General features: G+C 35.5%; 2 protein-coding genes across 2 annotated transcripts in view; both read right to left on the bottom strand.

Annotated features, from left to right (window-relative positions):
- LOC125660212 (IgGFc-binding protein-like) overlaps positions 1-8,401 on the bottom strand; it is a 9,656-nt gene extending 1,255 nt beyond the window's left edge. Inside the window, exons 1-7 of the mRNA XM_056148215.1 lie at positions 8,398-8,401; positions 6,568-6,639; positions 5,228-5,495; positions 2,495-3,554; positions 2,260-2,359; positions 2,002-2,052; positions 1,721-1,912 (exon numbers count right to left, since the gene is read on the bottom strand). Of these exons, the coding sequence (XP_056004190.1) occupies positions 1,721-1,912; positions 2,002-2,052; positions 2,260-2,359; positions 2,495-3,554; positions 5,228-5,495; positions 6,568-6,639; positions 8,398-8,401 (1,747 nt within the window). The remainder of the gene's footprint in view (positions 1-1,720; positions 1,913-2,001; positions 2,053-2,259; positions 2,360-2,494; positions 3,555-5,227; positions 5,496-6,567; positions 6,640-8,397) is intronic.
- A 3,004-nt stretch (positions 8,402-11,405) lies between these two features.
- LOC125658951 (uncharacterized) lies at positions 11,406-14,409 on the bottom strand. Its single transcript, XM_048890421.2, has 3 exons — positions 14,222-14,409; positions 12,714-13,935; positions 11,406-12,426 (listed from the first exon to the last, which is right to left on the bottom strand). The coding sequence occupies exons 1-3, from the start codon at positions 14,242-14,244 to the stop codon at positions 12,037-12,039; spliced, it is 1,635 nt and encodes a 544-aa protein (XP_048746378.1). The 5' UTR covers positions 14,245-14,409; the 3' UTR covers positions 11,406-12,036.
- Positions 14,410-15,109: the final 700 nt, after the last annotated feature.

Below are 15,109 nucleotides of genomic sequence, written 5' to 3'. Positions count from 1 at the left end.
GGTTAAATGACAGGTAAAATAGATGTGGTGTGGCACTGCTTCGGTAAACATATTACAGAGACAGCTTTCGAGTGACTATAGCTCTAACTTGGATGGTAAATTCAGTTCTCATCGACCTTTCACATTATAGACATTCTAATATAGAGGGGCGTACATGGTGTGATTCCAAAACTCGTTCAACAACTAGAATTTATTTCATTGTTCTACGTTCGTTATAACAATCTAGTTTTCCAATACAACCTATCATTGGGTCAAATGCTGTCTGAATTTTTTCATATCGATTGTTAGGCCGCTCTTGTCATACTGATTTTGCCTACGGATAACTCCGTGTATCTGACCAAGATATAGGGATCACGGCGGGTGTGACCGGTTGACAGAGGATGGTTATTCCTCCAAGGCACCTGATCCCACCTCTGATATATTCAGGGGTCCGTGTTTGCCCAACTCTCTATTTGTGTTGCTTATAGGAGTAATGAGATTGATCACTGTTCGTTATCTTCACCTTATACTAACTACATGATTGTCTTTGTTTATAAAATGGTTGGCTTAATTTAAGCACAATTTTACGGTTCAATGTAAAATGGAAACATCCTTTTGGGGGTTTATATGGGGAAATTCTACGGCGTTACACTTTAACAGAATCGTATCATAGTTTGTTTTTCCAAAATGCAAAAATTCAAAATGGCTCGAGATTGAACAGCAGAAATGAAGATTTACGCAAGCTGAATGATTTTATGATGTCGTGACAGTTCATACATCACATATTTTGACACCACCCCTGGAATATTATGCAATGACTCAGTGTTTATATATGATCGATAAACTTTTCCTTAATCCATATAATTATTTAGTATTAAGGAAAAGTATGAAACTATAAGTAGAAAACTTATCCATTTCTTATCTAATGACATTTTTCTTGAAAAATGGCCAAAAATCGTCTCTTGACATGCTAACCTGAAAAAAATTGCCAATGACCCAAACTTTTTATTTTCCCTTACAATTAGTAAGCTTATTATCTTTTTTAAAATCATTCTTTAATTTGGATTAAAACCCTATTGTAGGTTTTTTTTTAATTTTAACTTTTATATTGCACATTGGAAATATTCCTATATTTCCTTTGCAACTACGACTACTTCATAGCCAACTTTTGAAACTCCCCCCCCCCCTCCCCCCCCCCCCCCCCCCCCCCCCCCCCCCCGCTGAAAATCAAATACGATTTTCATTTGTTTTTGTTTTTTGGTTTGTTTTTTTTCCCCATTGACTTTAAGTCATTAAGGCATGTTTTACCTTATATCAAAATTTGAAAAAAATCTATATTGTAGAAACGAATTAGGTCCGTCACCTTTAACTATTTTTCTTTTCTTTTTATTTAATTTTCGATTCTCAGATATTTTAGTCCCGTGATATTTAGATCTTGTAAACAAGTAATTAATCTTTCCATAAAACGAGTCTTAACTGATAGCATTAACTGATGCACTGATTGTATATGCAAATTCATTCCAAGATCATCGACAATATTCTCTACATTAAATGTAATAATATTATTAATGTTATTACACTTTGCGAAGGAAAATGTGAAAAAAATAAAATAGTAAAATCTCTTACACTTTTAAATATATATTCAATACACACTATCCCCTTCTTCTACAGACAAAAACTGATGGTTTGATTATGAAGCAGTTGTAGAAAAACAGAAGATGAACTTTATCAATCAACAAACCTGGACACGCATTAGAAGGTGTACAGGAAGCTGTGTGACTTGCAGAACCAACACACTGTTTTCCATCATAAGCAGGAGCAGGATCTGTACAGGTTCTTTTGCGGGCTTTAGTTCCAGAAACCTTTTTCGACGATGCCTGACAAGTCACCGAGCATGCGCCGTAGGAAGACCAAGTAGACCACTTTCCATCAACTAATTCAGAAAAATTATAAACTTATATGTACTTCATCTATAGTTAAATATATCACTCATCATTTCCAATAAAGGTGGTTTTTACTCACTTGGTGCAGGTTTAGCACAATCTTCATTTTTCTTTCCATCGCCATCGTCATCTGTCAATAGAAACATAAACATCAACAATTCGATACTGTCTGCAACAACATTCAATACACCCAACTCTTTCATGGGCGATTTCAATAATGTTCAACATGAAAGCAAATCAAAATCCAAACGCTGTAATCCTAAAGAAACACACTTCTTGGACCTTGACGATTAATCGTCTTTCATTTCAAATCCAATTTCAAAATAATCATGCCTACCTTTGTTTTTGTTTTCTGGAGTACACAATTCCTCGTCAATTTTCCCATCACAATCATTATCAATACCATCTCCCACGACTGTCGGCGTTGGAACACATACCTAGAAAAAGAATTTACAGCTACTCTATAATTCAGGGAAGGTTTTTTTCGAAATCAAATACTTTGGAGGACTCTCTGTAGATTGAAATTGAATGAACATTTGTGATGATAGTCTATAGACAAAAATTCCACTTACAGCGTTCACTTTTGCCATTCTCATGCCGGTGGTAAACCCGTATGTTTCAAATTTTGCTTGCCCATACAAGAAACCACCAAATATGGCGATGGGGGACGTGTGCCTGATAGTGTGAGTTCCCTCTGTGACGGAGATATATCCTCCAACCAAAGATGTTCCAGAGATTGTATTGTATTTTGTGCCACTAGGGAAGGATTTTCCATCAACCCGTAGTCCAGACTTCTGGCTCTCTTCTACAATGAACATGAAGTAGTTGTTGTATGACCCCTGGCTGTATTTGGGGGTGGCAAATGTATAGTCAGCTCCGTATTGCTCCCAAGGTGGGATTATCATCATGGCGGGATCGGAGAGTTCTGATGTGCTCTGCTGAGATTGCACAAACTGTGCCACCATTATTGGTTTATCTGCTACTATTTTGCAGTATGCTTTGGAGGAGATTAGCTTCTGGACCATACTTCCAGCTTTACTGATGGTAAACGTTGACTTGTATCCACCAGAGATCGTCACTTTTGTATTGTCTACGCTTGCAGTGAACTTAAAGTAGTCTCCAACAGTTCGTTTTGGTATGGGAACGGTAGCAAAGGTTTTACCCCACGTATTAACCGGCATCATCTGTTCCACTAAATGATCGGAGGATGTACCGACTCCGATTGTGGTTCTTTGATTCCCTGAGAAGACTGACACTGGCTTGTTGGATTTGACGTAAGATCCTGTAAGGTCACCTGTTGAGACTAACTGCCATGTTTCATATTTGTTTAAGGTTTCCTTTACCACGTTTCCCTTGTAATACTTTTTACGGCTATATTCTACATAGCGGGATCCAATATGGTCACTGATCTTTATACTAACAGAAGTAGAGTCTTGGACTCCGACAACTAGCAAGGCCGTGTTGTAGGAAGAGGGGTACCAGGAGACCACGTAGTATTCATCAGACAGAACATCTAATGGTATACCAATAAAACCGTCACAGGAGTATGTTTCTTTGTTGATTCCGTAAATGACAATTTCGTCTGAGGCCTGAACTCTAACTCCTTTGTCAGACTTACTGGAACCAGCCATTCTGTACACAACAATCATTTGTGAATTAGTGAAATACGTTTAAAAGTGATAGAATTTAATTATGATAGTAAATGCTATACAAATATCTTAGCCTACAAGATGTTCAAACGTCAAGGAAGCATATGGCAAACGGTAATCTAGGAAGTTCCTCTCACTCTATCATTATTTGGGTACTATTTTCATGAATTTATTTGCTTAATCAATACGGTAAATGCCCACCGACCGATTAAACGAGTTTTAGTAACTGCACGATTCATCATTAGGTAAATATTCGACTTGTCTGTCAAATTTGTTGCGAGGAATTTATGCTAGATTCCCACTATCACGATTCGCGGCACGATTGAAATCGCGATCTTAATCGTGGAATAATCGTGATCCTAGTCGTATTAAATCTTACTTTCCTACGATCAACTCTATTAATTTTTAGTCGTTATAATCGCATCAGATCGTATTGCATCGTAACAAAGCGCAAGATATCGCATCTAATCGTGCTCCCAAATCATGATTATTCCAGTCAGTCTTTTACAAGGAAAACACCACCCTTTGTAGCGATGTGTTGCGATGTCCCACGATCTGTCACGATAGTTATAATATGAGCACACAGTAATGCTGCAAATGTCACGTTGTCATCAACCTCAACTTCCGCCATCTTCAGTGGTTATGGGTTGTATTATTCACTTTCTAGATGTTAAAAATGAAGTCAATGGTCAGTCGGGCCGTATATATACCCGTCGGGGTCCAATCGTAGCTCAAACAGTGATCATCTTCGATCCTGATCGTAAAATACATCGTGATCACAATCGTATCATATCGCAACATAGCGCATAGGTTCGTGATGAACGTATACGAACGTATACGAACGTTTCTGCACGTACATGATCGTCCAAAATCGGGAACCCGGATCGTGATGATAGTATGAGTTCGCGGTGCAATCGTGAACTTGATCGGAACAATCTTTTCAAAACGTACATGTACTAGTTCAGATCGTGTCACCTGAAATTTATCTATCGTGACCTTTTCTTACCAGAGTGCAACAATTCGTACAAAAACGTATTAATTCACATCATCTGGTATCAAATCCTGAAAGTCCAGAAAACTTCCGCGATCAGCTACGAATGGTCATTTGCGACGTTCGTCACTTGGTAACGGATCGCACGATGGGAACAAGAGATAAAGGTAGATACGCAGTGTTCCACCACACTAGTAAACACTGCAAGCAGTGGACATATCTTATGTCAATGCCATCGATATATCGGTTCAAAAATATCGATAACATTTGCTGCTCTCAATTTTAAAAACTTTTCAAACTGCCAAATTTTGGTCAATATTCAAAAGGTCGCCCGTTTGTTCTCATTTTGAGGGACTCCTCAACCCTTGAATTGGAAAGGTTGTGTCCTCTGATATTCCATGATTTGATCAAATACAGCATACATATATACCGATGATTGTTTTAAGATTACGGGAAATAGTTTATGTTGTATAGTGGAAGATCATCTTAGAAACAAATCAATGAATTAGCTCTTTACATAAGAGTTCACTATTCATCTTATAATTAAATGAACGGTATTTTGAACAAAACTGCTAATAAAACTGGAAAATTACAAAGAATTTAAAATGTGATATGATCAATTTCATTATATATGTACATTTATTTGAAATGCAATATTTTCGTACCTGATGCTTGGTTTCAAAAACAATTGTTTGACTTGTCCAGATGATATTTTAAAGGAGGAGGATATTTTTGGGCTTTTACATTTCGGAGCGTCTACCGTGACAGTGACACTGGTGGTACGGGTAGTGGTCACAAACAGTTCTACATCGATGGATGATCCACTGTTTTCCATGTAGCCAATGATAAACTCAGTACCCCGGTTATCTGGCGCTCCTGGGGATGAGGTAAAGGAACAAATAATTATAATAACATAAAGCTTAAATGCGTCAAGAATGTATTATTCTCACATTGCTTTATTTTTAGAAATAAAAAAAATAACAAGAAAAGTACTAAGAAAACATATGGTTGCCCTAATTACCCCAAAACGATGAAAGGATCCATAACGATTTAGAGATTCAAATACTAATTTCTATCAATAATAATTCATTACAGTACATCACATATATCAATAACAAGTCTTTATAAAGATACACATATCTTATTGTGTCTATTTCTATTCAAACCACCTTAACACAGGTGTTTCACGATTAATAAATTATGTTAATTTGGGTAATTAGTGGCACTGGTCAAAGTAGTTGTGGTAAGTGAAAGTGCAGACGGTTTTACAATTTACAATCACTGGGAGGTATTACGGACTTCAGTTTATGAATTTGGGGTAAGAGAAATTTAACTTAAAAATCATATTTATTGTTGCACATTCTATGTATTTTTTTTGTTTCAATGCACAAACATTCTGCATCAGGATCATGGTATTCAAAATGTATATGCAGTGTAAATCAAACTGCACTATTTACAAACATTTGGTTGATAATGTTTGCTTGCAATATTACCTAAAACATTTATTCCTAAAAATGTAAAAAAAAAAAAATATATATATATATATATATATATATATAAAAAGGGGGGGGGGGTATCTCCAAAATAAGTTTATCATCACATAATTCATCCATAGAAACTGGCAGACATAAAACTATATTTCGTGATAAAAAGGTTTTGTAAAACATGTATCACTGAAATTGAGGATGAATACCACTTATGTTAGTATGTATGTAAATTAGTGAAAAAGTATTACTGGAGTAAACCCTCCATGTTCAAATTATACAACTATTCGTGAGAACAACGTTAATGAACTTTGTAACTTGTAACTTAGGAAAATTTATTTGTAAAGCTCTTGAACTAAGAACAGTCTACAATTTTTACTACCATTACGCTATCGGTTTTACATCTGCTAGATATCTTTGTAAGAATTGGCCGTTTATTTTTAACTTTGTAATTATTATGCATGTTTGATTTGTTATGATGCTATAAGATGCATGTCTTTCGTAATAAAGATTCTCATTACCTTTGGAGCACGCTGTGTAGAAAACGCCGCACAAGAGAAGAAGGGACAGGCCCACACCACCAGAGAAGCAGCCTACAAGATTAAGAGCATTGTAGATAGTGGACTAAAGGAAATAAGCATTATCAGCGTCTACTGAGTTTCCTTCATTGATAATTAAGAACTTTGTGTAGATCTTCAGTCGATATATTACGGCAAGTTATTTCTATATCAATGACTGCCTGTCTTTCTCGATCTTATCCGTTAAACATATTATTAAAAAGACAAATGTATCTTAAACAAGAGGTCCATGGGATCTTAACGCTCACCCGAGTATGCAGATTTTTTTGATGTTTTTGTTGTTGAAGTTTTGATATTTTTTTTTTTTTTTTTTTTTTTTTTTTTTTGTATTTAGAAATCGTGTGTTATCTATAGAAGAGGCTGAAAATGCTCAAAAGTTTATGACCGACGCAAGATGACGGACAAAATAATGATTCAGGTGACCTAAAAAAGAAATAACATACTGATATCGGAAGATAAGTTTCATTCAAGCGACTCTTTACTCCAAAATTTTATTTTGATGGTTTGTTGAGACACCTCATATGAGATATAATTTCACCATCTAAGGAGCAATGATACAAGCTCTCGATTATTTTATATGCTTTTTTATGGTTTTCCCGGAATAAGGAAAAATGGTGTTTAGTTTTGCAAATTAGAAATTTTTAATAACCGTTATTTGTGAATGTTTTAAATCAATAGCTAAAATCGAAAAGAGATATATTAGAAAAATTTATTTTTTCAAAAAGAAATTGAAATAAAATTACCACATTTCACATGGATGTCTTTTTTTTTTTTTTTTTTTTTAGATTTGAATCAAACATGAGAAAGAAAAGTACCGATCTCGAAAACATATAGGAAATACGTGATAAAATAGTAACATTGCTCCTTATTTGATGCGCTTGTCATCAAGAAATTAGCTTGCTATATTAATCCATTTAATTTGTGAAGCATTTACAACTAGAGAATGTAGTTTTCTGATTAAAATGATATATATTACCACTTTTTATAATTCCGACCGGGATTGGTTCTAATTTTGAAAACTCCAAAATCTCTTACATGTATTTGCAAACAAAACACATTTCTTTTTTAGGAAAAAAACACCCAAAAAAAAGTTCTCTGGTTTGTCCCAGTATTTTTCCAGAAAGCTACAAATCTGCAGCTAAAAAAAATAATTGAGAGTTTGTATCATTCTTTCAATGCTAAAATCATACTACATCGGAGATCGAGCCCTTAAATAAAATTTTGGTGTAAAAAGCCACATTAAAAGTAATTAACCTTTTATGCAAACCATTAGGTGTGCTTCTCGTACACAGATTACCTATTGTGGTAATGGTATTTTCCGGCAAGTTTTAAGTAAAGATCAAATCTCGGTTTTTATATGATTGAAATGTTTGAAATAAAGAAACAATAACATTTTTAAAATGGGGAAACACAAGATAATTTTAAACATTTATAAATATTGACATCACAATAGACGAAAATATATTCACGAATATTTAGCAAAATTCTAATTCCACAAAAAAACCTATCCTCATCATATTAAATACAGACAGAGAGAGAGAAAAAAAATCCATTTTAACGTAAATCAGGTATACTGAAAAACCATCTCCTCAAGCTTTAGTAAGTGTAATGCATAGTTGATAAAGAGTTCAGAAAAAAAATTCATTTGATATTTCTAAAAGTTCAGATTTAGTTTGGATTTGGATTTTAGAGATCATACAAATCATCAATCTTTGAACATTGAATATTTTTTTATGATACTGATCAAGTTCTATAACATAAGGTTGAATTTACCCATTCTGAACGAGCGGTGCTGGTACTCCTTTGTCTGATTCTGGTCTGTCTGTTACCTGACAAGGGCACCGGGGTACCTCGGGTCTTTAAAATGTTTTGGCACAATTTCACCACGAAAGTTCAACAATGTGCACTATTTTCTGCAGTTAAACCAATTGTGTAAATCTACGGTGGCTTTGTAGTGTTATAAATTTGCAAAATGTGGTTGGTTATTGAACTGTTCTGAATGTTAAAAATAGATATTTGAAATAACGCCATCTTCATCTTAAGAATCAAATGAAAGCAAGTTCTCTAAAATTTCATTTCAATATACACATATATATTCTAATGTTCTTACAATGAAATTCTCTACCACACAAGTTACATGTACCGTTACATCGGCATAAAAAGGGTCAAAATTGCTGGCAAACTTGAAATAGAATTGGAAATATGTAGCTTATTTCTTGAGAAAAATACACTTTTTTATCATGACTGTGGAAATTTTAAAACTCTTAAAAAAATAGAAGGTCTCTGGTCATAACTTACAATAAATTGCTTGAAATGAAATAAAAATTATTTCTACACATAACACAACCTCGTTACGGAACGTACACCTGTGATTCAGGAGTACTAAACGCTATACCTACTCAGTCTGATGACGTGAAGCGTTGCAGTTCATGCCCTCGTATATTTTCAAAAATGAGATTTATTTATTTCTGACTCAAATTGTTAGCAGTAACATGGAGAGTTGATTAATTAATGAATGGTATTATGATTTAAGAGATTTAAAACTAAGCTGCGTCTTAAGACTCTTATTGGGGCAATGTGCATGTAACATATACCGTGAAGTTTTAAATAAAATCAAACATCTAAACATATTAGTGTTACATTCATATTCCTATTTGTTTATCTTTCTATCTATCTATCTATTTACTTTCTCTAAATTAGTCGTATCAAATAAATATAAATCTAGTACATGATATGTTTTGTAATGTTATGAAGGATAACAAATAAAGACATGGGTTTCGCACATTTTGCTCTTTAAGATTGATTAATTTGAGCACTATTTCATTAATATATATGCATAGATAATACTAACATAAATAGCCTGCAGCCTCAATACTTGTATAAGCTCTTCGAGGTTCTCCTGAAGTAGAGTATAACCGGGTGACCGCTGTAGGACCCTTTGGCACAGAGTATTTGGATAGATGCCAAGATGCCTCCGCTACACCAATGTAGCACACCTCAAAATCATGTCAGTAGCTTAGTAGTGAATGTATGCGTGTGTCAAGTTCGACGTTCATATCCATCGTTTGGATAATATGTATATTTACTAATATGCTCCACATATATGTTCCTGTTTTCAGGCTCTCAGTTTAAATGATTTGATTTCTACATTGAGTTTTGTGTAAAAATGAATAACAAAAATTTATGTCATAATGCAAAACATTTTTTTATTATTTAAACTCTAGAATCTTCAAAATTGCGTTGGGTATCATGTTATTTTGAGACAATAAGTGTTGAAATGTTAATGAAATGAAATACAGTTATCCAACCTAGCCGTAGTAACCAGGGGGGGGGGGGGGGGGGGGGTGCGCATCCACCCCAACCCCTAACCCGAAATAAAGTATCATAGACAAAATGTTTACAAAATATTGAATAGCTAAAGAACATAATTCGTACGATGTTACCATGGGAACTTAGAATTGCGGTCCTGAACATCTATTGAGGACCCCCCCCCCCCCCCCTTGCGCATAAAATTCAATGTAAGAAAATCCATAAAAATGATTTTGCCTCTGGAACCCTTATAAATGCCATTTGTACATGTATAACAATTCGTACAGCCTATATACATGATATACATATCCTTAATATAGCACAACCTGTGCATCTATAATTAGTCCTATATCTGTTGAGACAGGGATATTCTTTGATATCCTAACAGTTGATACATAAACCTGGTAATTTTCAGCTAGCAAAAGAACAGCGGTGTTTAACGAAACTTGGTATACATATCTTACATATGTACCAACCAAATATATAATGACGATGATTTCTACTGTGGTGATGCAAGTATCACAAAAATCCTCATAAGTACTCCTTTTTTTCTTGGACTTCATGACGCATAATTTATGAGCTGCCCTAAAGTCCTTTTTTTTTTTACAACTATAACTAATGAAACATACTGGGATTTACTTTTTTAAAATTTAAAAATGTAGACAAAATATGATTGTAAGTAGCGGTCACTAGATTCAGACGTAAATATTTACATTTCCAGTGTTTTTGCCTTCGATTAACAGTTGTCATGATAGCCATTTCCTCATGAATGCGATTTTCATCATATATATTTGTAATTATACACATTTTATCAGCTTGATGTCCCTGCGTAAAGAAAAAAAATTCAAAAATTGCATAATTTTCTTCTGTCGTAGCACCAGATCCTCTGATCCAGCTGGGACCATGACTTTCATAATTTTGATCGCAGGCATTTGTGAATGTCAATAAAGCTACGACGTCAATTAACTCAAGGTAAACTTAAAATTACATCGAAAGATATCCCGCTGAGAATGTCCGTCACTTGCTCTTCAAGGGAATGTATATACTACCAATCTCTTCCACGATAATTTATATATAAAACCATACTCTCATCTCCGACAACAGCGACCGCATATGGCTCAACTAATGTAGAAAGAGGGGATACATACCAGAGAATGAAGACTTTACATGCTAGACTCTTCCACATCAATTAATTAAGAATCCCGTGGGGATCCGGGTTAGAATAGGTCATCACTAACCCTTGGTTGTAGTGAGAGGCAACTAAATGAGGCGGTCCTTCGGATGAGATCGAGAAAAAAATCTAGGCCCTGTGTCACAGCAGGTGTGACACGATAAAGATCCCTCCCTACTCAAAGGCCGTAAGCGCTGAGCATATGCCTAAATTTTGCAGCCCTTCACTGGCAATGGTGATGTCTCCATATGAGTGGAAAAATTCTCGAGAGGGACGTTAACAATATAAAATCAATCAATTCAAAATCAACTTTTTTATTTATTTGTCAGCAGCATATTTGATAAACGATTTTTTCCCCCTTTCATTTTGCATGTATTAGGTACACTTAGTACCTACAAGCAAAATTATATAAGCCCGCTGAAATAAAGATAAAGGCAAGACATTGAAGTTTGGCATACAACGAAATAAAACTGAAGTCGAATTCAGATCTCCCAAGTGTATCCGACATTAGGAACATGACAGAATTGGCATTTACTCAAACCAAGGAAGGTTAACCAGATAGACTTGCACTTTGCACGTGTTCTAATCCCATTATAATTCCGATTTAAAGGCATTTGAAAGGGATTTGTGAAACATTCACCTTTAACATATCTAATCCTCTGTCTCTGACACATTTATCTAGAAGCATAATGTGTCAGAGACACGGGTGGGATGAGCAGTCGCGTGTCATGTTTGGACAGGGATTATTCTAGCATAGACAATTATATTCTGTATTGTGATATCATGTTAGTTGCTACCTAGAAAAAGCACGTGCAACTGTTCAACTGTTGCCTAAATCACGAAACAAATGAATATATTCGCAAGCAATCGAGCTTTGGTGCATAAATAGCATCAAAGTTTTACAACATTACTGATTTCTTATGAGAACCAATTTACACAAAAGTTGTATCACTAGAAGGCGATTCGTTCCGGTGTTGATGGCTCTGCAGCAGAGACCGCAGATAGCCCACGAGACCCTGAATCTGGTAATACTCTGCCTCGGTCAACAATTCCCGCCATAAGTTGGGATTCTCAGGAATCGTTCCATCTTTGATCTCGCCGTCTCTCAGGAAGTTAAGGATGTATCGAAAGTGTGTACCGTCCCTGTCAATAAAGTAACCGCCATTACTATTATCTTTTTTCAACTCATGACGACCACTAAACATGGCGGCTAACATGGAATCGGGATCTCGATGTAATGTCGTTAATGAAGTGGTAAACAGTAGACCCCCGATGTCCATCTTGATGCGATTATCCTGGATTTTGTACATTTCTGACATCCGCTGTAGGAAAAATATGACAATTTATGAGGGTTTTTTTTTTTTTTTTTTTTGGTAAACGAAATGCAAAATAGATGTCTCAAAATTAACCTAAATTTAGTATTCAAACATTACCAGTTTTAGTCAATGTATTTTAGTCTTTAAATGAATAACTTCAAATATGTTTATTACAACTTGGCAACAATTATCATACTAAACATGTTTTACAAGTGTTTTCAATAAAAAAAAAAAAATTCATTACAAAGATGTAGTAGTTTTCAATGCTTTGATTTTCTTTAAAAAGAGTATACCTGTAATTCCGAATGAAACTTATCTCGCTCCTCCTCAAAGGACGTTTTCTGAGCATTAAATTCGGTCCTCCGCCGTTCCTCCAGACGATCCAGTTCTTCTCGCTGTTTCTTGTATTCTACTTCAATGTCCTTTTTACGTTTATCACATTCGTTTAATTGCCTCTCACACGATTCTAACTGGACGTCAAGAATTTTCTCTTTGTCTTCCAACTTTTCAGTGAGATCCTCAATGAATGTCTCTCTAAGATAAATATCACGTTCCCGCTGACGCAAATGGTAGTCCCTTTCATCGACGAATTCTCGTGCTTTTTGTACGAAAGCATTGAAATTTACATGCAAATTGTCCACCAAACTTTTTCCAATGTGGTCGATCTGGTCATGAACATCGACTTCCCAACTGTTCGTGAGGTCGGTGAAGATGTCGTGTTCACACAGAGGTCCTGACGGACTTTCTTGAATCTGTATTGCGTCTTGTGGGGCGTTGGCCCACTTTCCATCTTCGTCACAAATTTCAAGAGCAACAGTTGGACGAATGAAATCGGAATCGATATCAAGACACTTTCCGACAGTTTTATCGCGATTCAAAAGAAGCCTCCACTCACCGTCTGTGTCCGTCTTAGCCCAAATTCTCGATTGTTGCTCTTTTGATGTACAGTACAACTGACGAATTTTAAACTCGATATGGCCGACTTTTTCCATTTTGCTGAACTTGACATGATGAAAATCTTCAAGGGATGATACACTAAGCATCACCTTGAATGAATTTTTGTTGTGTTCAATTTCAGGGCCACGTCTGTAGTTATATACGACAAGTTTGATTGGCTTATGGCCGTCTGTCAGTCCATACCACTGTACCATCATACGCCACGCATCTTCGTGCATTACGTCAACAGTATGTGCATAGTCCCGGCGAGTGATGATCGGGCCGGGGTTCGTTCGTTGATGATAAAATTTCCGTGTGGTCGGCAAACCTATGTATCGTTTGAGTTGTTCAAGCCATTCAGCCACAATCACATACCAAAATTCTCCCTCTATCGGTCGTTTCAGAAAGAGATGCTCTAAAATAGTCCTTTGAGTTAGAAGGTCCGTTATTCCAGGAGTTGCCGCAAATTCCATGTCTGACTGAGGTCCCCACGAAGCTCGCTGCTTGTAGATTGGAATTCCGTTTGCTTTTTCCTCTTCCTCCCCACTACAATACTGCAGTGGTGAGAATTCTGACATTCTGTAAGAAAAATCACAGATAAGCGCTTCAAAGTAGAAGATAACCCGGGGCTACAGACGGGGAATTTTTTTTCTTTCGAGTAGGTACCGGTATATATATACATATTTTTTTTAAAATCTTGTTGTCTTTGAACTATGATTATTTACAGGAACACATACGAATGATATTTAAGTTTCCCCATAAACTCCAATTTAAAAAACATATTTACACTATAACCTTTAACTTCATGTATATTTAAAATTTATTTGAAAATTTCTACCACATGTATATAACCACTTCGCCTTACTTCATGGAGTACGTCCTCGCCATGTCCGAGTTCTATTCCATTCTGTGGTAGACGTTTACTGTGTTTGTTTACATCTTTTATATCCATCGCGGTTGCATACCGTAATAATGAAATCATAACTGCGCAATATGTTCAAGGTTTTCTGTATAAACTTTGGCGTTTCCCCATCACAGAAAAACGCTCAGAATGCAGTGAAGTGGGGGGATCATTTGCATAAACCCAAAACAAAATAAAGAATGGGGCAAGGATCTTGATTTGTCTGGCAAATTAGAGACATTGCATTCATCAGAAAACGGTCATTGTGTTATCATATTCCCTCTGTAATTATTGCATTTTTTTAAATATCATTATTCAATTTGTTGTACATTTAGAGGGGCAAAAAGAGAGTGAAAAAAAACTAGTGCTCTGCATTTTAAAAGTTACACACATAATGAAACCCTCCTCCGTTTCAGAATTTCGTTGCGTTTAGTTTCGGTCGTTTTAATAATCAATAAGTTACATTAATTAGCTATAGACCGTTCGATACAGTTCAACTTGCATGTTCTTTAATATTGCAAATGATAATCAATTATACTTATGATGATTGAGAATGGCTAATCTCTATCATTTGGTAGGTCATCAATCATAATCTATATGTTGTGATCTCTCTCTCTCTCTCTCTCTCTCTCTCTCTCTCTCTCTCTCAATATGAACGGAGAATATTCTCACTTGGATTTTATAGTATGTGAGAACACGGAACAGTTCCGGTATTTTCCCGAGCTATGTCATAATTTAAACTGGTATAAATTATTCTCACTCTTCATATTTTTTATTTACAGATAAAGAGGATGTTGCATTTTATATAGTCATTTTCTCTGTAAGTGTTGCAGGCTCGTAGAAGGAAAATGA

Source organism: Ostrea edulis, chromosome 9 (assembly GCF_947568905.1).
Source record: "Ostrea edulis chromosome 9, xbOstEdul1.1, whole genome shotgun sequence".
Classification (NCBI taxonomy): domain Eukaryota; kingdom Metazoa; phylum Mollusca; class Bivalvia; order Ostreida; family Ostreidae; genus Ostrea; species Ostrea edulis.
This window is presented reverse-complemented; position numbering and strand designations above follow the sequence as displayed.

Excerpts from the sequence above, each read along its gene's own strand:
- LOC125658951 (XM_048890421.2), bottom strand. The coding sequence starts at position 14,244 with ATGGCGAGGACGTACTCCATGAA. Across the intron at positions 13,936-14,221 it reads GCGAGGACGTACTCCATGAA|AATGTCAGAATTCTCACCAC; the intron begins GTAAGGCGAAGT and ends TTTTTCTTACAG. Across the intron at positions 12,427-12,713 it reads AGTTTCATTCGGAATTACAG|CGGATGTCAGAAATGTACAA; the intron begins GTATACTCTTTT and ends TTTTTCCTACAG.